Raw genomic sequence first — 23282 nt, 5'->3', positions numbered from 1 at the left:
GAACAATGTGTGCCGAACCGGGCCACAAAATCCTTTCACTGTGTGTCTGGTGGGAAGACAATCCCTCTGGTGACATGTTCTCTTTTCTCTGGAAGGTGATGCAAGAGATCTGCTCGGCTGTCCTCCAGAAGGCGGGAAACACATGTCCCCAGGTGTCCTGCACAGACCCCCTCAAACCTCATGGACACTGCTGTGGTATTTGTGGTAGGTGTGCCTAACAAAATCTGCCAGATCCTGTTTTAAGATACCAGCGTACCAATGCCATTGTTTACATCAATGGATACAAAAAAGTTACATACTTAAGAAAAGGGAAGGTTCTGTATCCTATGGAGCCTTCCTGATACTCTCTCTGTCTCCTCATCCAACCCCCCTCCTGTTCAAATTTTCCATCGGTGTCCTCAGAAGGCGTCAGAAGCCGCTTCTCCCAAGTACTTCCAAAGACCTTCTGAGGAGCGAACTAGGCAATTTGGGCGCCCGCCATAGGTAGAGGTTTTGGCTACGCTATAGGCGCCTATAGAAATATCGGCATTGAGGGGTAATTTGGGCAGCGTCCCAATAAATACTGGGTGCCCAAATCATACCTCAATGCCTATGGCGATGCCCGAGAAATTAAATTTTTTCTTTCTTGCGGTGGGCGGGGGAGTGGCAATGGGGAGTAGGATTAGGTAGGTGATTTGCATGTGGGAGGGGTGTTAAGGTTAGGCATCATTAGTTTGTGCGCGGGGGGGGGGGGGGTGGGGGTGTTTATTCAGGTTAGGCGTCAGGTAGGTAGTTTGTGCGGAGGGTTAGGGTTATGTAGGAGGTTTGCGTGTGTGTGTGTGGGGGGGGGGGGGGGGGGATTAGAGTTAGGTGTCAGGTAGGTAGTTTGTGGGGGGGGGGTTTGGTATCAAGCAGGTAGTTTGTGGGGAGTTTAGGGTTAGGCGTCAGAGGGGAGGGCTCTGTGTGAGAGTAGGGTTAGGTTTAGCCATAGTAAAATATTGGTATTAAACCGACTATCGGGTTACTGGGAGACCCAAAGGCCTCTTCGACATGCAAGTCGGATTGCTGCAATGGGGGCCTGGCAGTGGAATGAGGGGACACAGATAGTACCAGGTAAACTCTAAGTGATCCAGAGCCTCCCACCTCTTAGGTGAGTATGTAGCTTTTTTTTTTTTTTATATACAGGTTACAGGTATCTTTTACAAAATGACTCATTACTAGACCATACTATACTCAGTCTTTGCTGAATTGCTGATAAGATCTGCACAGGGATGATGTGGTCTGCAGAGGGACAATAGAGAGCAACATACAAGGGTCTACATACATCTAAGCTAATAGTAAAGTAGCTGCAGCGAGGCCCCTGCTTATGATGATGGACATAGTGGGAGAGACATGTCTGTATTATAAAATGAGAGCAAACATTGCATTATTGATCAGGGGGCCCCATTTTTAAGAATTTTTTTGTTGTCTAACAAGCAAAAGGGTTCTAAGAAGTACTTGAGAAATCATATCAAACTTGCTTGTTTCTGCCGCTGAAATATCTGTATTTCATGGCCTAAGCTTTAATTTACTTTTAGAAGGCGTGTGTACATCTCCTTCTTTGTTAATAAAGACCAAGCAGGCTCTCCCAAGCAGAGTTTAAGCTGTCTCTTCAGTTTTCTCTCTGACTGCTTTAGCCCTTTGTACCTTCCAGGTGGTGGTCACACTGAGCTGTCTGGGTATTCCTTAGTATTGGTCCAAGCCCTATCCCATAGAGCCATATCAATCCCTGCTATGCACTGATGAATACCAAATAGTCAGAAACAAGCTGTATGTATGTTGGGTTGATGTGGCTCTGTAGTATTTATTCTACAGGTTCACTATATACACCAGCGGTTCTGGATGTAAGTCTGGCTTCCTGGAGCATAAAGATTAGTGTTGTCCGGATCATGAACGATTTGGATCTTTGATCCGAATCTCTTTTGTGAGTCGAATCATCCGAATCATCAAAATGAGTGATTCGGATCGCAAAGGGGGCGGGGCCAGGAGTGGCACGGCCCCCTCTCTCAGCGGGCAGCGGGGTCCTGGAAGCAGAGCTGAGATGGATCGCTCTGTTGGAGGGGAGCCAGCCTTGCAGGGACAGGTAGATGAGAGAGAGGGGACATCGGTGCCACTGCCAGATATGTGTAGAGCACACATACTGGCTATAACATGCTGCTGATTATAGGCTGTCTGTTCCGTAGCGCTGCATCGGGAACACATTGGAAGCTTTTGGCTCAGCTCAGTAACGTTACAGGCAGCATGCTGGGCTAGGACAGGGCAGGCACTGTGATTGCTGTGCAATATGATCCTCCTGCACTGCTCTAAACAGCTGCACTTCACTTCTGGGAATGCTTTGGGGAATGCTTTCTTTCACTGTGTGACGTTTGCATTCAGAGTATACAGATGAACATATAGGTGAAATATATGTAAAGCATATGATTGCAGCATGTGGGTATTGTGTGTAAACAAACATTTCTGCTCTCTGCTCGTCCCTCCTCCCTTCTCTGTCCACTCCCTGCCCTCTGTCCATCTTCTCCCCTTCTCTGTGTGTCCACCCCCCTCCCATTCTCTGTCCACCGCAGGGAAAGTCCTGTCCTGCTAGTCATTTCACCCCCGAATGCTTCCCTAGTAAAATGATCCAAGATTCGGATCAAAGATCCGGATCTTTTCAATGCTCCGATTCGAATCATCCGAATCATTGAAAAGATTATTATTATTATTATTTAGTATTTATATAGCGCCGACATATTACACAGCGCTGTAAAATGTGTATATATATATATATATATATATATATCTTGTCACTAACTGTCCCTCAAAGGAGCTCACAATCTAATCCCTACCATTGCCATATGTCTATATTATGTAGTGTAAGTACTGTAGTCTAGGGCCAATTTTTTAGGGGGGAGCCAATTAAGTTATCCGTATGTTTTTGGAATGTGGGAGGAAACCGGAGTGCCCGGAGGAAACCCACGCAGACATGGAGAGAACATACAAACTCTTTGCAGATAGTGCCCTGGCTGGGATTCGAACCAGGGACCCAGCGCTGCAAGGCGAGAGAGCTAACCACTACGCCACCTCTAGATCCGAACTTCCCAACTCTAATAAAGATATGATTTACATACTCAGCAGTGGTGCATCATGGATTCATGGGAGACCATAGTTACACACTCACAACCTAATTATTCCAAATACATTCAGTTTTAAAGAGAACCCGAGGTGTGTTTAAAGAATGTTATCTGCATACAGAGGCTGGATCTGCCTATACAGCCCAGCCTCTGTTGCTATCCCAAACCCCACTAAGGTCCCCCTGCACTCTGCAATCCCTCATAAATCACAGCCATGCTGTGCGGCTGTGTTTACATCTGTAGTGTCAGTCTCGGCTGCTCCCCCGCCTCCTGCATAGCTCCGGTCCCTGCCCCCGTCCCTTCCCTCCAATCAGCAGGGAGGGAAGGGATGCAGGCGGGGACTGGAGTTCTGCAGGAGGCGGGGAGAGCAGCAGACTGGCACTATAGAGATAAACACAGCCAGCTCTGACAAGCTGTTTGTCAGCAGCATGGCTGTGATTTATGAGGGATTGCAGAGTGCAGGGGGACCTTAGGGGGGTTTGGGATAGCAACAGAGGCTGGGCTGTATAGGCAGATCCAGCCTCTGTATGCAGATAATATTCTTCAAACCCACCTCGGGTTCTCTTTAAGATGGCAAAATTACATTTAGCTTTACCAGAGAAAAACATTCAGAAGTGTTGTAGCTGATTAAGGCCAGAAACCCACTGGGAGCGATTTTCTGAGCGCTTTGTGATTTGAAAACTCTTGCTAATGTAATGCTATGGGTGTGATCCCACTGGAGTGATGTGATTTTATAAAAATCTCCCATAGCATTGCATTAGAGAGAGCTTTTTCAAATCACTAGCGATTAGAAATCGCTCCTAGTGGGTTTCTGGCCTTGAGATTTTTGAGAAAATTTAAAAAAAATGTGTATGAATTAAAAATGCTACATATTAACCCATTAGCAGCTTCAATAGAGTTATCTCGTGTGAGATAAGTACTCTGCTTTTGACCTTATTCAGCAGAACTGGTTGTGCTGTAAATTCTTGGAATGCTTTGATGTCTCTCTACTAGCAGAAAATATAGAAACTGAAAACAGAAATCCCGTTATTGTCGCACACTGCCCCCTACTGACAAGTGGCCATAATGACACATTACAGCGGTACTAATTAGTAGCAAGGAAATGTAAGAAATGAAAAAGTGCTGAAATAAATGTATCTGGATCAGTTGCAAGCCTCTAAATAAATTGGCTGCTAAAGGGTTAATAGCGAGTTCAATGTCACTCCATGTAATTCTGTGTCCATCGACGCTGAGAGAGATGTATGCAGAATCCATACATAAATAACATCCTTTATTTATTGATTTCAGGTGTCATCATATCGCTGGAGTATTCATCGGAATTTGACCTGGAGAAATATCGTAGCCGCCTCATCCACACCTTCCAGAATCTGGTACAATTCCGGCTCCACTGACTATCTACTGGGTGGGGGGCAAAGGCAGTAATATTGGGGGAGCAGTTCCAGGGCTGTGGGGGAGCTGAACTTCCCACCCTCCCTCCAGCGGTATAACTAGAAATCACTGGGCCCTCCCTGCAAAACTTTGGATGGGGCCCCCTCCCGCCAAAACAAATCTACAAATCTGTCTGCAAAACTAAATATGATTCCGTATCAGTGGCTGGGCTGTTGCATTCATTAGAACCATAGTGCAGAGAGCAGAACGTTTTTTTCTCTCTGTGCCCTTAGTTGTTAGCCTCTCAGGACGGGGCACCCTGTGGCTTCTGGGTCTATTGTTACGCCCCTGCCTCCCTCCTAGCAATATAGAGGTCCCCTCCAGTGCAGATTTGGCTGTGATCAGAATTTCTATGGGTGACCACACTTGTTGCCCCTGGCATTTGGGCCCCCCCTGGGCTGTGATGGTGAACATGGGCCAGGGAAGGACTGGAACCATTTGGCTTGGTGGGGCAAATACAACTAAGTGGCCCTAGAAGGAAGATGGTGGGGGAGGGGAAGTGGCAAAAAGTAGGTGGAGCTACAAGTGTCAGTTATAGCTCCAGTGATGCAGGTTTTCAGTGCTCACCAATGAGTTTCTTAATTTTCATCACACTGGCCCTTATTCATTTACCATTTTCAATTACCTTTCTCGCAAGTTTTCTCCTAGGAGTGGTATGGTAGAGGGGTCTTGGCACCCCACAGAAAAACACAAGGACGGAAGCCCAATAGCGTAATACGTTTTAGTATAAGGTCTATAAGTGGTATAATGAAAACTACTCACAAAGGCGGGTTCCAGAGGGGCAACCGACCGCAAGAAGCAGGTGGAGACCATAAACCCGACTCCACTCGGGGTGGTCTGACCCGGACCTGGTGGCAGTTGCTCTCTTAGGAAAATCGACAGTTGTCCCCTGTGGTTTGAACCACATGCAGTCTGCCTGAACCCCTCCAACAGGATATGTCGAGGGTATATAAGCACAATATTGGCGAAAGAGGTGCACTGGGGTGTATAAAATTCTTTAAAAACAAATAAAAACGAAAGAAAGGGAGGTAGCTTACCTCAAATAACAAAATCTTTGTAACAACAAAATATTTGTATTATTTAACACATTTCACGTGTCTAAGCCCGCTTCCTCAGGCCAATAACCGTGCCAAATGGAAAAACCTCATTAGCATAGGTAGCCTCCCTATGCTAATGAGGTTTTGGCCTGAGGAAGCGGGCTGAGACCCGTGAAACGCATTGCCTGTGCTTAATAATAAAAATCTTTTGTTATTACAAAGATTTTATTTGAGGTAAGCTACCTCCCTTTCTTTCATTTTATTTGTTTTTAAAGAATTTTATACACCCCAGGGTGCCTCTTTCACTCATATTGTGCTCTATTCATAAAAAATTTGTGACGAAAAAACTCCTGGAGGGAAAATACCGTAGCGGTATTTTAGACTTCTGGGTGGTCATTCATAAAAATGTTGGCAGCTGCGATGCAAGTGCGGAGATCTCCCGCTGAAGGCTGGCGGTAAGCTGTCGGAAGGCATGCGGAAACACTTACGCCGGCAGAGTCCCTCCGTGCACTGCTCTCTCTAGGAGGTCTGTCCCATTCACTTGTATGTAATCCGCAGGCTTCGAGGAAGCGGTATTTCTCGTCCACATACCGCTTCCTCTAATCTTTATGAATGGCCATTTTGTTACTTTTTTCTAGACACTGCAGAAGGCGGAAATTTCTCACTCTGCTGGGGGATTGTAGATTTTCATGCGGTAACAGCTTTTATGAATGCCTACTTTGCTAAATGGTCGGGAAAGTCCGCTGTTTTGAGTGGAAAACTTGCGGTAACGATTTATGAATAGAGCCCATTGTGTTTCTCCTAGGAGGTAATTTTCATGTTGCATAAAACAATTACTTTCCAATACCTACCAATTTAAAAAAAGATGAAAAAATAAGTAACAAAAGAAATATTAAATTTATCGTCAGTATTTAATTGTCGGGGGATTAAAGCATATTTTATTGATATAGTAAGAAAATATCTCCTGTGAGAAAACTATGGAGCAAATCTAAAGGAAACCGGAGATGTTATAAATATAGTTACCTGGGGCCAGGGCCGGTTCTAGCTTGTGATTATCCCCCCCCCCCCCCCCCCCCCATTTGGAATGATTGCACGGCACCTGACAATTTTCACCACATGTTATAGCTGCCCTCAGTATATGTAGGTAGGTGGCCAGGTATGGGTGCCCCCTGTATAGGAAGCCAGGTATAGGTGCCACCAGTATAGGTGGCCAAGTATATTTGCAGGTTTCATGTACATTTTCCCCTATTACCAAAATACTGACACTCTGTCTACTCTGCCTCCATGTTGTTCAGACACTATTCGGATAGCTGTAATGTTAAAATCTGGTTAAAGTGCACCTGAGATGGCTAAAAGTAAAAAAAAAAAATGAGGCATACCTGGGGCTTCCTCCAGTCCTCTTCAGGCTGATTGGTCCCTCGTCGTCCTCCTCAACTGCCTGGATCTTCCGCTAGGCAGCCTGGTAATTCCGCCAGTCAGACTCAGGGCTAGTCGGCTGAGGCGCAGTCCGGTCATGAGCGTTCTGCCATTGTTATCCCGGCAACAGGAGCATTAAGCTGCGCACGGGCCAGGCTGTGCATGCGCAGTATGCTCCGATTTGTGGTGTTACCAGGGCAAGAGGATGGTGATGGACCGATTAGCCTGAAGAAGCTGGAGGGAACCCCAGGGATGTATAATTTTTTTTTTATTTTTAGCCATCTCAGGTTTACTTTAAAGCAGTATTGTCTCCATAAAAATCACATTTCAACAGCAACTGGTCTGAGTGTATTAAGGGATAAAGATGCTAATCCTGAATTCAAAACTTTTTCTGCTGTTATGGTTTAGAGTTATCACATACTTAAAGGAATACTATCGATACCCAAGTGTTCTAAAATGACAATGTACAAATAATGTCTAAGTAGCTGTTTAAAGATTTTCCTACTTTTCATGTGAAATATCAGAGGCAAAAGCTGTAATTTATTGTGTGTAGGATTTAGCTATATTGGGACAAATCAATTGCAGAAGGGGTCTGCTTCAATGCACAGCCAGAGTTGCATATGAGACTACAGAATGCAAATATCAAACATATCAAACTCTGAAAGCAAAAACAGTATGAAAAGCTGTGACAATTAGTTACATTTTCTCTGCTCTCTTCAGACACTTCAGTCAGAAACACAGGACACAGTAGCTGCAGCTGTTGGGAGCTCTCTCTCTCTGTCACACACAGAGCTACACATAGAGTTCACTGATCAAGTGTGAGGGGAATTTCCCCTCTCCTCATGGCTCAGTCAGCCGTCAGTTTTGGTGTCAGTAAAGTTTGAAAGTATTTTGCTAACAGTAAACAAAGAAGTTGCTACTAAAATGTATACACCAGTACTTAGGGCTCTTTCACATCAGAGCTTGCGTTGGAGAACGCTCAAAGCATACGTTTTGTTGTATGCGTTTTAATGCGTTTTGATATGCGTTGCACTGCAGTGAGTGTGCGTTTTTAATCCGTTTTCAATGCGTTACAGGACATAGGAAAACGCAGGTAATTTTTTTTTCTTTTAGTTTTCAACTTTCTACATTGTTCCTCTGTTGCATTCTGGGACTGATTGCCTGCGTTAACGGATTAAAAACGCGCATAGTGTGCGTTTTACATTGACTAACATTGTAACGCATAAAGCTAGCGTTGGCCGAAAAACTGCGCCTGGGTGCAGTGTAACGCAACGCACAGAAAGGCTGCGTTATATGTGAAAGCTAAAATGAAAGTCTATGGACTTTCATTTCACCTTGGGTAACGCAAACTTTATCCTTTGCGTTGAAACGCAGAAAATCTGCCCTAATGTGAAAGAGCCCTTAGCAGCACTTCCCAAACAATTCCTGTGTCAATTGAAAAAATATGTGAATCGATAGTATTCCTTTAACCTCCTTGCCGGTCTAAAAAATCCGGCAAGGAGGCAGCGCCGCACGTTTTTTTAATTTTTTTTTTTTTTAAATCATGTAGCGAGCCAAGGGCTCGCTACATGATAGCCGCTAAGCGGCGGCATCCCCCCACCCACTCCGATCGCCTTCGGCGATCAGAGTATGCAGGGAATCCCGTTGAGAACGGGATTTCCTGCAGGGCTTCCCCGGTCGCCATGGCGACGGGGCGGGATGACGTCACCGACGTCATGGACGTCGGGACGTCATAGGGAATCCCGATCCGCCCCTCAACGCTGCCTGGCACTGATTGGCCAGGCAGCGCAGGGCTCTGGGGCGGGGGGGAGCGACTCGGCGCGGCGGATTGCGGCGGATCGGCGGCGAGCGGCGGCGATCGGAAGTTACAAGCAGCTAGCAAAGTGCTAGCTGCTTGTAACAAAAAAAAAAATTATGCAAATCGGCCCAGCGGGGCCTGAGATATCCTCCTGCGCAGGTTACCCCGAGCTGAGCTCGGGATAACCGGCAAGGAGGTTAAGAAGCACTGGCCCTTTAGTAGTCAGTGCCAAACAGTTGCATGCTGGGGGTTCTTTTTATCTATAATATATTCCTCCTCTTCCATTTATTTCCCTGCCTAGCTGCTTATCTGAAACACAATCCTCTGCTCACTTGTGTTTACAAGCAAGGCTGAGGTGACTCAGCGACTGGAGGAGAAAAGAAAAAAAAGTAAAGGGCAGAAATGACATCAGGATTTGGCCTAAACTGTGGGAAAAGACATGGTTCTCACCAGGAACAGAATTCTCTTAATTTACTATATAGAATTCACTGAAATAAAAATGTGGACAGTACAATCCATGTGTTATGTAAGTAGATCAAGTATTTATCTACTTATATACAGGATCTTCTCAAAAAATTAGCATATTGTGATAAAGTTCATTATTTTCTGTAATGTACTGATAAACATTAGACTTTCATATGTTTTAGACTCATTACACTACAACTGAAGTAGTTCAAGCCTTTTATTGTTTTAATATTGATGATTTTGGCATACAGCTCATGAAAACCCAAAATTCCTATCTCAAAAAATTAGCATATTTCATCCGACCAATAAAAGAAAAGTGTTTTTAAAACAAAAAAAGTCAACCTTCAAATAATTATGTTCAGTTATGCACTCAATACTTGGTTGGGAATCCTTTTGCAGAAATGACTACTTCAATGCGGCGTGGCATGGAGGCAATCAGCCTGTGGCACTGCTCAGGTGTTATGGAGGCCCAGGATGCTTCGATAGCGGCCTTAAGCTCATCCAGAGTGTTGGGTTTTGCGTCTCTCAACTTTCTCTTCACAATATCCCACATATTCTCTATGGGGTTCAGGTCAGGAGAGTTGGCAGGCCAACTGAGCACAGTAATACCATGATCAGTAAACCATTTACCAGTGGTTTTGGCACTGTAAGCAGGTGCCAGGTCGTGCTGAAAAATGAGATCTTCATCTCCATAAAGCTTTTCAGCAGATGGAAGCATGAAGTGCTCCAAAATCTCCTGATAGCTAGCTGCATGGACCCTGCCCTTGATAAAACACAGTGGACCAACACCAGCAGCTGACATGGCACCCCAGACCATCACTGACTGTGGGTATTTGACATTGGACTTCAGGCATTTTGGCATTTCCCTCTCCCCAGTCTTACTCCAGACTCTGGCACCTTGATTTCCTAATGACATGTAAAAGTTGCTTTCATCTGAAAAAAGTACTTTGGACCACTGAGCAACAGTCCAGTGCTGCTTCTCTGTAGCCCAGGTCAGGTGCTTCTGCCGCTGTTTCTGGTTCAAAAGTGGGTTCATGCTTCCATCTGCTGAAAAGCTTTATGGAGATGAAGATTTCATTTTTCAGCATGACCTGGCACCTGCTAACAGTGCCAAAACCACTGGTAAATGGTTTACTGACCATGGTATTACTGTGCTCAATTGGCCTGCCCACTCTCCTGACCTGAACCCCATAGAGAATCTGTGGGATAGTGTGAAGAGAAAGTTGAGACACAAGACCCACCACTCTGGATGACCGTAAGGCCGCTATCGAAGCATCCTGGGCCTCCATAACACGTGAGCAGTGCCACAGGCTGATTGCCTCCATGCCACGCCGCATTGAAGCAGTCATTTCTGCCAAAGGATTCCCGACCAAGTATTGAGTGCATAACTGAACATCATTATTTGAAGGTTGACTTTTTTTGTTTTAAAAACACTTTTCTTTTATTGGTCGGATGAAATATGCTAATTTTTTGAGATAGGAAATTTGGGTTTTCATGAGCTGTATGCCAAAATCATCAATATTAAAACAATAAAAGGCTTGAACTATTTCAGTTGTGTGTAATGAATCTAAAATATATGAAAGTCTAATGTTTATCAGTACAGAAAATAATGAACTTTATCACAATATGCTAATTTTTTGAGAAGATCCTGTATGTGTTTTTTCCCTGGCATAGTATAGCTGATCCTCCTGCTTTAAGTTGTAGATACAGAACGATATCTTGCCAGGAATAAGAGCCAAGCAAGGTGTCTGATCACACAGGAAGCAGCTGCGGTGTCTGTATGCAGCGGGATGAGCAATCGCTGGAACGATATTCCGTACAATTGACATTCGCCCGTCTCGTTCACTTCCTCGTCTCGCGGCCTCATCGCTGCGTGTCACTGTGACATCACAATACAAACCCTGGAAAACCCGGAAACTTCTCAGTTTATTATAATCCGGTCGCTTCCTGCCCTTACCGCTAATCAGCGCTTCCTCTGCTGGGAAAATGTGACTTATGTGCTGAGATATGGAGAGGATCTAACAGAGATATGCAAGGAAGAAATTGTATAAAAACATACATATCCATCCATCTATTAGAACTATCATTCATCCACCCCCATCAACATATTCTTTCATCTAAACAATCTAATATTAAAGTGGACCTGAACCCTTGCACAGGACAGAAGGAACAAATAGAGAAATGCACCCTGTATGTATTTATAGAATTTAGCCTGTCTAACTAACTAGCCTGTAGCCTGTAGTGACTAATCTCAAGCTGTAATTTGTTAATGCAGGATTACCTGAGCTTCAGGGTGTTAACCCTAGGTCTGCTTTCATGAATGCAGGAAGTAGACACACTTCAGATTTATTGCAGGATTTATATCAGCTGTAACAAAGAAATGTTTTTTTTTCTCTAAAGGTCATTATGCTGCTGATTATCTTTTAGAGCAGAGAGGAAGTTCTGAGTTCATGTCCGCTTTAAGGCTAGGTTCACACTAGGTTCACACATATTTTGCAGATTCCACTTCGATTGTCAATCCAGGGAATTCCGCAACTTTGCGATCATTGCAGAGAGGCTGCCTGCAGCACTGTTGTGGTTTATACAAATAACACGCTGCAGTGAGAATGGTCCATTAGACATTCATTGTCACAGCACTTTGCTGATTGCCGGCTATCAGCAAAGCGATTGGACGCTGCAGAAGAGCTCCCCTAGATCTGGAGCCAGGTTTCATCCGCAGTCACTAAAGCAAACCTGAACTGAAAAGTCAAAATAAACATACACAGGTCATACTTACCTCCTCATCAATCTCTTTCTCCTTTCCTGCTTCCTGTTTGTCCACTGTGATCAACAGAATTCTCCATCCTCCATTTTGAAAATGGAGATGATCCCATAACAGCTTCCTGGTCGGCGTTTATACAACCGGCGCTAGCGAGCGCCCAAATTGCCTGCTTCAGTGTGAATGTCCTCTGCTGACTTTCCCTGGAGAAACAAAAACTTCTTGATGGCCGTAATTCTGTAAAACTGGCTTGAGTGTGCCTCTGCCATCCCCGCTTCTCACTATGGGCTTGGTTCATTAATAGTGAACCCGCCCGTCAGCGTGAGGTAATGTTAGGAGCGCAGGTTAAAATTTGTGTGCGGTTCTCTCTGCATAGCGAGCATGATATAGGTACGCATGATAGTTGTCATTTTATCGCGATCGTGTAGTACTACGACTGCGATACTTGGTTAGTGCGGCCGCTACTAAGTCAATTAACGTATGAGAACCAGTGCTGCCAAGAGCAGGTCCGATTGTTGAGATTGGTCGATCAGACATGCTGCAAGATGTTGGTCCAACATGGTCGGGGGCGTGGTGGTAACAGCATTCAATATCGGGATGAGCAACGAACGGAATGGTGCTCCCTAGTGTAAAATGTGCCTTGTACAGTATACTTTTACTGTCGGTGTCCGCTGCGGTTTTCGTCTCAGCACTCTTCCTCACATACATTCGCCCACATTATGCCGGCATTTATATACTGGGGGGGAGCATGGCCAGGGGCCTGTGGTAGCAAGGCGGTGTCACTAGGCCGGTTCCCGCAAGATTTCATGGTGAAATCGATTGAGAATCGGCCTGCGGTGTATTGCCAGCTGACAGAATTCTCTCTGACTGAATCTGATCGGAGAGAGTGTCTCTTGGTCAAATCTGCCCATCATCGCTAGGTGTATGGCTGCCTTTAGTATTCAAACCTCCCAACTTTATACGATATAAAAGAGTGACACTTTCAGACATGCCCCTGCAACACCTCTAAACCCGCCCCCACCACACCCCTTTCCATGCATACCATGAAGCAGAACACATAGCTTTATCATTCAAACCACATTCATTGGTCCTTCCTATCATCATTAGTTTTTCATTTTATCATTTGAAAACAAGAAATATATCAATTTAATTGATGGAAAATTGGAAATAAAATTTAGAGTCAGCCAAACACATCTTTCAGTAGGAAAATACATATATTAGCACAGATCTGTCCATCAGTCTTGAAAGAGGGACAAATGAGGAAGAAAGAGGGACACAGGGACTGGGTTCCCAAAGAGACAGGCCCAGTCCACCCATGATCCCAAGTGTGGCAACTTCCTGAGACAGCAGAAGTCTGGGGACAGCACCAGGCAGAAACAGGAAGAGAGTGCCTGGCTAACCTGTACTGGGGACAACTGTACCTGGCTAACCTGTACTGGGGACAACTGTACCTGGCTAACCTGTACTGGGGGCAACTTTAGCTGGCTAACCAATACTGGGGCAACTGTACCTGGCTAACCTATACTGGGGGCAACTGTACCTGGCTAACCTATACTGCGGGCAACTGTACCTGGCTAACCTGTACTGGGGACAACTGTACCTGGCTAACCTGTACTGGGGGCAACTTTAGCTGGCTAACCAATACTGGGGCAACTGTACCTGGCTAACCTATACTGGGGGCAACTGTACCTGGCTAACCTATACTGCGGGCAACTGTACCTGGCTAACCTACACTGGGGGCAACCGTACCTGGCTAACCTACACTGGGGGCAACTGTACCTGGCTAACCTATGCTGGGGGCAACCGTACCTGGCTAACCTACACTGGAGGCAACTGTACCTGGCTAACCTATACTGGGGGCAGCTGTACCTGGCTAACCTATACTGGGGCAACTGTACCTGGCCAACCTATACTGGGGGCAACTGTACCTGGCTAACCTATACTGGGGCAACTGTACCTGGCCAACCTATACTGGGGCAACTGTACCTGGCCAACCTATACTGGGGGCAACTATACCTGGCTAACCTATACTGGGGCAACTGTACCTGGCCAACCTATACTGGGGGCAACTGTACCTGGCTAACCTATACTGGCGCAACTGTACCTGGCCAACCTATACTGGGGGCAACTGTACCTGGCTAACCTATACTGGGGGCAACTGTACCTGGCCAACCTATACTGGGGGCAACTGTACCTGGCTAACCTGTACTGGGGACAACTGTACCTGGCTAACCTGTACTGGGGGCAACTTTAGCTGGCTAACCAATACTGGGGCAACTGTACCTGGCTAACCTATACTGGCGCAACTGTACCTGGCCAACCTATACTGGGGGCAACTGTACCTGGCTAACCTATACTGGGGGCAACTGTACCTGGCCAACCTATACTGGGGGCAACTGTACCTGGCTAACCTGTACTGGGGACAACTGTACCTGGCTAACCTGTACTGGGGGCAACTTTAGCTGGCTAACCAATACTGGGGCAACTGTACCTGGCTAACCTATACTGGGGGCAACTGTACCTGGCTAACCTATACTGCGGGCAACTGTACCTGGCTAACCTACACTGGGGGCAACCGTACCTGGCTAACCTACACTGGGGGCAACTGTACCTGGCTAACCTATGCTGGGGGCAACCGTACCTGGCTAACCTACACTGGGGGCAACTGTACCTGGCTAACCTATACTGGGGGCAGCTGTACCTGGCTAACCTATACTGGGGCAACTGTACCTGGCCAACCTATACTGGGGGCAACTGTACCTGGCTAACCTATACTGGGGCAACTGTACCTGGCCAACCTATACTGGGGCAACTGTACCTGGCCAACCTATACTGGGGGCAACTATACCTGGCTAACCTATACTGGGGCAACTGTACCTGGCCAACCTATACTGGGGGCAACTGTACCTGGCTAACCTATACTGGCGCAACTGTACCTGGCCAACCTATACTGGGGGCAACTGTACCTGGCTAACCTATACTGGGGGCAACTGTACCTGGCTAACCTATACTGGGGGCACCTATACCTGGCCAACCCTTTACTGGGGGCAACTGTACCTGGCTAACCTATACTGCGGCAACTGTACCTGGCTAACCTATACTGGGGGCAACTGTACCTGGCTAACCTATACTGGTGCAACTGTACCTGGCTAACCTATACTGGGGGCAACTGTACCTGGCTAACCTATACTGGGGGCACCTAGCTGGCTAACCTACACTGGGGGCAACTGTACCTGGCTGGCTAACCTATACTGGGGCAACTGTACCTGGCTAACCTATACTGGGGCAATTGTACCTGGCTAACCTATACTGGGGGCAACTGTACCTGGCTAACCTATACTGGGGGCAACTGTACCTGGCTAACCTATACTGGGGCAACTGTACCTGGCTAACCTATACTGGGGCAACTGTACCTGGCTAACCTATACTGGGGCAACTGTACCTGGCTAACCTATACTGGGGCAACTGTACCTGGCTAACCTATACTGGGGGCAACTGTACCTGGCAAACCTATACTGGGGAAACTGTACCTGGCTGCCTACAGTACCTACACTGAGGGTGTTTTTTTGGGGTGCTCACTGCAGCTATATAACGTGCGGTGCAACTTGTTGGGTGCTGTGCGATCATTCCAATGGGGGGGGCATCCTCACAAGTTTGCCTCAGGCAGCAAAAAGTCTAGAACGGGTCCCTCTGAAAAAGTGACAGTTGGGAGCTATGAGTATCTGTGTCCAACTTCTGGATGTTTTGTTGTTTCATCCACAGGCTAAATATTCCGGTGTGAAGCTGGCCCTGTCTAAAGTGCAGAGTTCCCCGTCTGTGAAGGGTGTGGATCCTCTGAGCTCTGATCCCACCATCCAGATTGTGCTCATTGATGAGAAGGAAGGACAGAGTGCTGGAACAGACGCCTTGCAGATGGGACAAGACATCATGGCGGACATTGATGACCATGGTAAATACACTCAAAGAAATGTACGTCAAAAGTGTAAAGCCTCGACAAACGCACATGGCCTGCCGCCCCGCAGGGACTGTTACTCCATCTCTCGCGTGACATCGCAGGGCTAACCAGGGGCGTAACTAGAGGGGAGTAGCACCTGGGATGGCAAGGGGGCCCAGAGCTGTGGGGGGCCCTAACTACCATCCCTCCGATACAGGGGACTATACTTCAGTTTATGTGGCTACACTTGTTATGAGTGTGAAAATCATGATGGCCAAACTTGTTTTATGAGCCTTGTGAGATGGGCCCCCAGGCTGTGAAGGGCCCCAAGGGAAGGGGTGTGAACTCATGGGCCACATCAAAGCGTTGCTTGGGGGCCCCATGAATTGTAGTTATGCCACTGGTACTAACACTGTACAGACATCTCACTAGCCTCCAGACTAGCGGCACGTTCTGTTGCTCGATGGAGCGGCACCTGAGCAGTGTCATGTGGCGGTGGGGGTGAGTAGGGAAAAAAAACAATGCCGTCGCCTAGTGCTTAGCTGAGTCAGTCTGTCTGATTGGCTGGGGGCTGCCGTACACATGCAGAATTCTCAGCATAGGCGGTCATTATTGCCCGCCTAGGCGGAGTGTCCTCTAGCAAGTGCATACAGCTTATGGCCACTTGTAGAAGATTCCGTTGGTTTGTAGTGGAGTGTGGGAGAGTTCAGTGGAAGCTCTAGGAACCACTATAGGATGCACTTCTCCCACTCCTGTTATGGCAGTGACAGAATGTCCCTTCCTTTCCAGCAGAGCTTCGGTGGCACAGACCTGTGCAAACTCTTCTTTAAGGAAACCTAAATGGTGGTGCCATTTTTATTTCCTTTTAAATAATATCAGTTTCCTGGCAGTCTTGCTAATCTCTTTGGCTGCAGTAGTGTCTAAATCACACACATGAAACAAGCATGCAGCTAATCCAGTCAGATTTTTAGTCAGAGCACCTGATCTGCATGCTTGGTACAGTGCTTGCCGTGGCTGGATAGTGTAATGGTTAAGGGCTCTGCCTCTGACACAGGAGAATAGGGTTCGAATCTTGGCTCTTTCTGTGCAGTGAGCAAACAGCTCTTCAGTGAGGAGACCTTGGGCAAGACTCCTAAACACTGCTACTGCCTATAGAACGTGTCCTGGTGGCTGCAGCTCTGACGCTTTGAGTCCGCCAGGAGAAAAGCGCAATATAAATGTTGTGTCTTGTCTTGTTCGGGGGCTAAGGCTTAAACTATTAGAGACAGAGCATCAGCAGGGCCGAACACTTCCACTCCAGAGCAGGAGACTTGGACGAAGTAGTGAGTAACACCGGCACCGTCAGAAGACAGAGCTGAAGTTACTTATAAAACACTATAAATCAGCCTCCAGCAAATGCTGCAAGCCAAATTTTTTCATTCCCCACCATCCATGGCGGCCTGGAGGGGGAATAGTATTTAATATCGATGGGAATTTGTGCAGGAGCAGGATCAGCCATATACCGGCTGTATCCTGCGCCCAAGTCTCCTGCGCCGATTCCTTTCGTACGCCAGCAGGGCAGTAAATAGGTCACTCTTCACATTCTTCTCAAAAAATCTACATAACCTAAACATCCAACATGCAAATATTTTGTGATGTCCGACAACAGCCAAGAGCATTGTTCTTCTCCCCCTCCCTGCAGGTAATTGCTTTGTTGTGTTCTGAGCATGATGTGCCCCACGTTGGCCTGCCTGCCTGCCATCTCCATAGAAACAGATGTGTTCCTAGCCAAAAGGGCGTACAGCACTTGGCCCAAAATTGTTAAGTCAAGGGGTCACGTCCCAATCCCTACAGGCAACAGTATGCATGTGTGTATGAAGCTTAAAGAGACACTGAAGCGAAAAAAAAATATGATATAATGAATTGGTTGTGTAGTGCAGATAATTACTAGAACATTAGTAGCAAAGAAAATATTCTCATTTTTTTTTTTTCCAGTGATATCGTTTTTTTATTTATAGCATTGCATCATTCTTGAATATTTGCAATTTACACACTACTCAGCATTCTAAATGATCGTACAGGGCAGGCTAGTGAACTTTTGAACTGTCCTCTGCAGGAAAAAAAATAATACAGTGACTGACGCTTGAGATAATAAGCTTCAGAAGACAGAGCTCTCTGCAACTTTGAAAGTCAGTCGAGGAGCTCAATGGGTCTTTTGCATACATAATAACTGGAGTTTCTTAACTCTTCCTGTACTGGAAACAATATTAGACTTATGTCTCTGCTCCTGTTATATTTCCTAGCTATACTGCACATACAAACATTATATCGTTTTTTGTTTACGCTTCAGTGTCTCCTTAAGCTGTACATGAATTAGCGACTTTGTAGTAAAGTCTTCACGTGGCCTTGCTGGGAACCCAGTCCTGCCTGAAATTCCATTTTAGGAAGAGTTTGGCATTGACTATCCCTAGTTAGTAATATTCATCTTTATCTCATTCTCGCAATCCCTTTATCTTTACAACACAGGTCAGACCTTTGGCATAACCAAGGCAGACATGAAGTTTGCCACGGGCACCACGACAAGTCCTCTTACAGGTTCCATATCTGCAGGAGGCATCACTGCCATCATCCTGGGAATCATCGTTGGCTTGTCAGTGGTGGGAGCGGCCTACTTTCTGCACCGGATGGACAGATGCAGGTAAAGAAAGGGGCACATAGTCAATCAGGGGGTGCTTATATTTTAATCAGTGCCAGGTTAGTGTGTGTGTGTGGCTCGGAACTGGACCAGTCAGAATGAGCAGCCTAGTTAAGCATACAGTTTACCTGGAAGTCAGAATTACTAGCATCTCAATGACCAACGCTACTCTTGACATCTGCCTTGTAATATTCACAGATTCTGATATGACGCAGATATATTTTTCTCTTAGATTTCCTGATCTGGGATTGCTCCGGACCACCTCTAGGCTGGAGGAGCCCGCCCCCGAGGACCAGACATTTGACAACCCCATTTATGATCCGTCTCCAGAAAGTGGGGAGGTGAGAGCTTGTAAAATAAAACTACTATCATTGCATTGTTCTGGTCTAAAAAGCCTGAACAGTACTGTTAATCTAGGGCTAGAGATGTCAATGCTTAGGAGAACTCATGGAGAAGCATGTGATCACTTTGATCAGCTGATAGATTTGCAAGGTTCTGATTTGACGTTATGACTTCCTGGTTTAACACATGATCATGACCGGCAAATCAGAGCCTTACAAATGTATCAGCTGATCAAACTGATCACATGCTTCTCCACGAGTTCTAAGCATTACCATCTCTGCTGGCTTGTTTCCTTGATGTGAAACACATTTGATACCGAGCAGAAAATCATTTGGCATAGTTTTTCTGTCGGTTTGTTTTGAGCCCCTAGGGTGATATGGAATCTTAAACTCAGCCGAGACTAGAAGCTGCATGCAGCATCTCGTAAAAATCGATTGAACATGGGGTGTGCTGAACTGTCAGCAAACCCATTAAGATCAAAGGTCCCATTCATTTCAATGCAGGACTTGGTGGATCCCGTCGGTAAACGATGTCAGCTATGTGCAGCGATTCCCCAACGCTTGGAAGGACTATACAGTAAACTGTACGGCGTTTCCGATTAGCATTTTTCTTTTTGTAAAAAACATTATACTTACCAGGCGTCCTTCCGTCCGTAGCTCTGTCCCCTAGAGGTCATAGGTGCTTCTCTATGACCAATCAGAGAAGCACCTGTGACCTCTTCCTTAAGGGGGCAGGGCTACATACAGAAGGAAATATAGAGACCAGGTAAGTATAATAAAGTTTTTAAAAGCATAATTGCTCGGACCCCTAAAGCACTGCAAAATCGCTTACATTAGCAAACCGGTTTTGGGAATCGCCAGCGACTCCAAAACCCTGCCAGAATTGCCTTAGTGGTTTCCTAGCCTTAGCTGTAGAACAAATGCAAGCAGCAATTTTCTGAGCATGCCGGTATCCAGTAGAGAATGTGCTCATTTTCCACATTGATGTAAATTTTGTTGCAGATTGCACGCAGCTTTAAACTCAGCCAATCACAGGCAGTTCCAGTCCATTTTGGCTGCCCTAATTCAACACTGTGTGCAATTTACAGCAAAATGTGCATGCTATTCAGAAAACTAGCCTCTCACTCATTATTTGTGAAAACCATTGCTGCAAAAGACACTAAGTATGTTCCGAGGATCCTCTTCATTCGTTAAGTCTGACTCTGCGTGACCAAATGCACTTCTGTAGGCCAGATGCCCCTCGCTGGTCTTTCAGCTGTTGCATAGGCATGTTCATAGCTTCACATATTGCTGCCTACACATCTTAGCCTCTGCCATCCTCTTCTTCTATTACCGTCAATTTTCTAATCATCAAGGATTTCTCTAGTCTTCTCATTATGTGACCATTAGCCCTAAGGCCCGTTTAAAACGGGCACTAGGCTCTGTCCACAACCTCCCCCCAAGAGACGCGCACACTCACACCCGCCCCCCCCCCCCCCCCATACTCCTCCTGTCCCAACGGCCGTCCGTGTGCTGCACATGCACAGTAGCGCAAAAGCACGGACACAGGAAAATCATTATAGAGGATAGTATTTAACTTTTAATAGTAATAACAGCCCTTCTAGTGAACAGTCTGGCCTTATTTCTTTAAAGGACAACTGAAGCGAGATGGATATGGAGGCTGCCATATTTTTTTTGTTTTAAGTAATACCAGTTGCCTGGCTATCTTGCTGATTCTTTGCCTTTAATGCTGGGAACACACAATGCAATATCCCATCAACGGGGCCCAATTAAGTGGTTAAAGACTACCTCCAGCCAAAAAAAGGTCTGAATGGTAATACATATATGTAGTCTAGGCACTGTGGACAGTTACATGAGCATATAAAATGTACATCTGGTACATCATATTGGATAGAACAGACTCACATTTATATCTGTAAGGGCCCATTTCCACTATCGCGAATTCGCATAGCAATACAAGTGAATGGGACTGTTTCCACTTGTCAGGATTCCGTTGCGTTTTTCTGTGCAGAAAAAATTCGCATGGCAGAGCCATCAGAATTCGCATATCGCATACCGCTATGCGAATCGCATACAATGTATTTAATAGGAAATTCGCATGAGGTTTGAGTATGCGAATTTTCATGCGGATTCGCATAGAAACAATGGAAAATCACACCGGCACTGTCATGGTTAAATTCACATACATTGTCATGCATGCGAATTCACATGAAAATTCACATAGAACCGCATGCGAAATTTTTACCGCGGCGATTCGCACTGCACAAGTGGAAATGCAGCCTAACATTTCCTTATCCCCCCCTGAAGCTGAAAGCATTGTGCCCACCTCTTCAGCCTGGTTAACTCCCCTGCCCCTCCCTCTCCTGCTGTCTGCCTGCATCAAATGACTTCTCTTTTCACAAACTGTAGCACAGAGAAAAGACAGGAAAACTGCAGGAGCCTGTCTTATGTCTGTCTGCTATAATTCTTATTTCAGATGTCTGTCATTATGACATCAATTTCCCAGCATCCCTTGCACCTATAGTTTGGGGGGAAAAAAACTGGAGGCAGGGGATGTCAAGATTATATGTGGAATACGGACCCTGGGGGTAAGAAAATCACACTTTATCATGGGTGATTTTATATATCATGGCAACTTATTAGGTTTAAAGCAAACTGTAATTTATAATGTAGGTACTCTTTAAAGAGGAACTGTAACGACAAAACGGCCCCTGGGGGGTACTCACCTCGGGTGGGGGAAGCCTCAGGATCCTAATGAGGCTTCCCACGCCGTCCTGCGTCCCTCGGGGGTCTCGCTGTAGCCCTCCGTACAGCCGTGACGCAATATTTACCTTCCTGGCTCCTGCGCAGGCGCTCTGATGGCTGTCGGCGCCGAAGTAGGCGGAAATACCCGATCGCCGTCGGGTCTGCTCTACTGCGCAGGCGCAAGTTTCCGGCGCCTGCGCGGTAGAGCGGACCCGACTGAGATCGGGTATTGCCGTCTATTTCCGTGCCGAAAGTCACCACAGCGCCCCCGCTGGAGCCTGCAAAGGTAAATATTGAAGCTACAGTCGGCTCTGTCGCCGGCTGTTCGGAGGGCTGCAGCGAGACCCCCGTGGGACAGAGGACGGCGTGGGAAGCCTCATTAGGATCCGGAGGCTTCCCCCACCCGAGGTGAGTACCCCCCAGGGGAGGTTTTTGTTGTTACAGAGTCTCTTTAAAAGGAAATATGCCAGCCTCCATATCCCTCACTTCAGGTTCCCTTTAAAAGAAATAGTGAATTGAATGTTTGATGGGAACAGGAAAGCCTCTGCTGGAGTCCCCCTTTAATATTCATCAGAGAGTTACCTGGACTAACTAACCCAAACTGTGATGGACACACCCATTTTGGGAGGCCTAAAGATAAACCATCTATTAAATGACACTGATAATCTGTCTTCCCTTCTTGCAGCTGCAGCGAGATGCCAGGAAAGAGGTCTCCCATCAGACTGGGATGCAGTTTGCCAACCCTGTGTTTGATGCAAGTATTGATGTGTAATTCCTATCTGCAATTTAAGAATAACTCTGAATTAAATAAAAAAAAAACTGCAAAAGTAACATTAACCGAGCCCAGAGGAATGTCTACAAGCACTGGATAAATAAAATTAAATACAATATTTCAAGTACATGGATTTTACACAAAGATCTGCCGTCATCTTCTGTCTGTCCAGCCGTCCCAGGGTATCCTTGTGAGATTAGACAAGCCAGTCCTGGAACACGTCCTCTACTGGTGGGAGCAGGGGCATCCACTGCTAGCTAGAGATTCTGAGGAGGAGGGAGGGGGGGGGGGGGGGGGGGGCATAGCAAAACAAAGGACAATTGTGGTGAGAAGAATATGGAGGCTGCCATATTTATTTCCAGTTAAACAATACCAGTTGCCTGGCAGCCCTGTTGATCTATTTGGCTGCAGTAGTGTCTGAATTACACCAGAAACAAGCATGCAGCTAATCTTGTCAGATCTGACAATGTCAAAAACACCTGATCTGCTGCATGCTTGTTCAGGGTCTATGGCTAAAAGTATTAGAGGCAGAGAATCAGCAGGGTTGGCAGGCAACTGGTATTGCTTAAAGAAAATAATGGCAGCCTCCATGTTTTCAGTTGTCTTTTAAAGTGAATATAAAGAGGTTTATGCTGGATCTACTTACCTCTGTGCGGTCATTCCTCTCCCCATTCCCTGTAATCACTACTTGAAAAATCTTTAATGTATCCCTATGGGACCATACTTACAGCATGCATGTCAGCTGTGATTGCGTTGTGTGTCTTTTGCAAACTACGCAGGTGTGGT

At 46.2% G+C, this 23282-nt stretch overlaps 1 protein-coding gene across 3 annotated transcripts in view; it reads left to right on the top strand.

The window, feature by feature from the left end:
* AMN (amnion associated transmembrane protein) overlaps positions 1–22642 on the top strand; it is a 106984-nt gene extending 84342 nt beyond the window's left edge. For all 3 annotated transcript variants that reach the window (XM_068252285.1, XM_068252284.1, XM_068252286.1), the window contains 6 exons: positions 96–204; positions 4416–4498; positions 15793–15979; positions 18470–18641; positions 18871–18979; positions 22410–22642. In XM_068252285.1, the coding sequence (XP_068108386.1) occupies positions 96–204; positions 4416–4498; positions 15793–15979; positions 18470–18641; positions 18871–18979; positions 22410–22496 (747 nt within the window). In that variant the 3' untranslated portion in view covers positions 22497–22642. The remainder of the gene's footprint in view (positions 1–95; positions 205–4415; positions 4499–15792; positions 15980–18469; positions 18642–18870; positions 18980–22409) is intronic.
* Positions 22643–23282: the final 640 nt, after the last annotated feature.

This window comes from Hyperolius riggenbachi, chromosome 9, assembly GCF_040937935.1.
Source record: "Hyperolius riggenbachi isolate aHypRig1 chromosome 9, aHypRig1.pri, whole genome shotgun sequence".
In the NCBI taxonomy this organism is placed as follows: domain Eukaryota; kingdom Metazoa; phylum Chordata; class Amphibia; order Anura; family Hyperoliidae; genus Hyperolius; species Hyperolius riggenbachi.
Note: the sequence above shows the minus strand (reverse complement) of the source record. Positions and strands in the feature narration are given on the sequence as shown.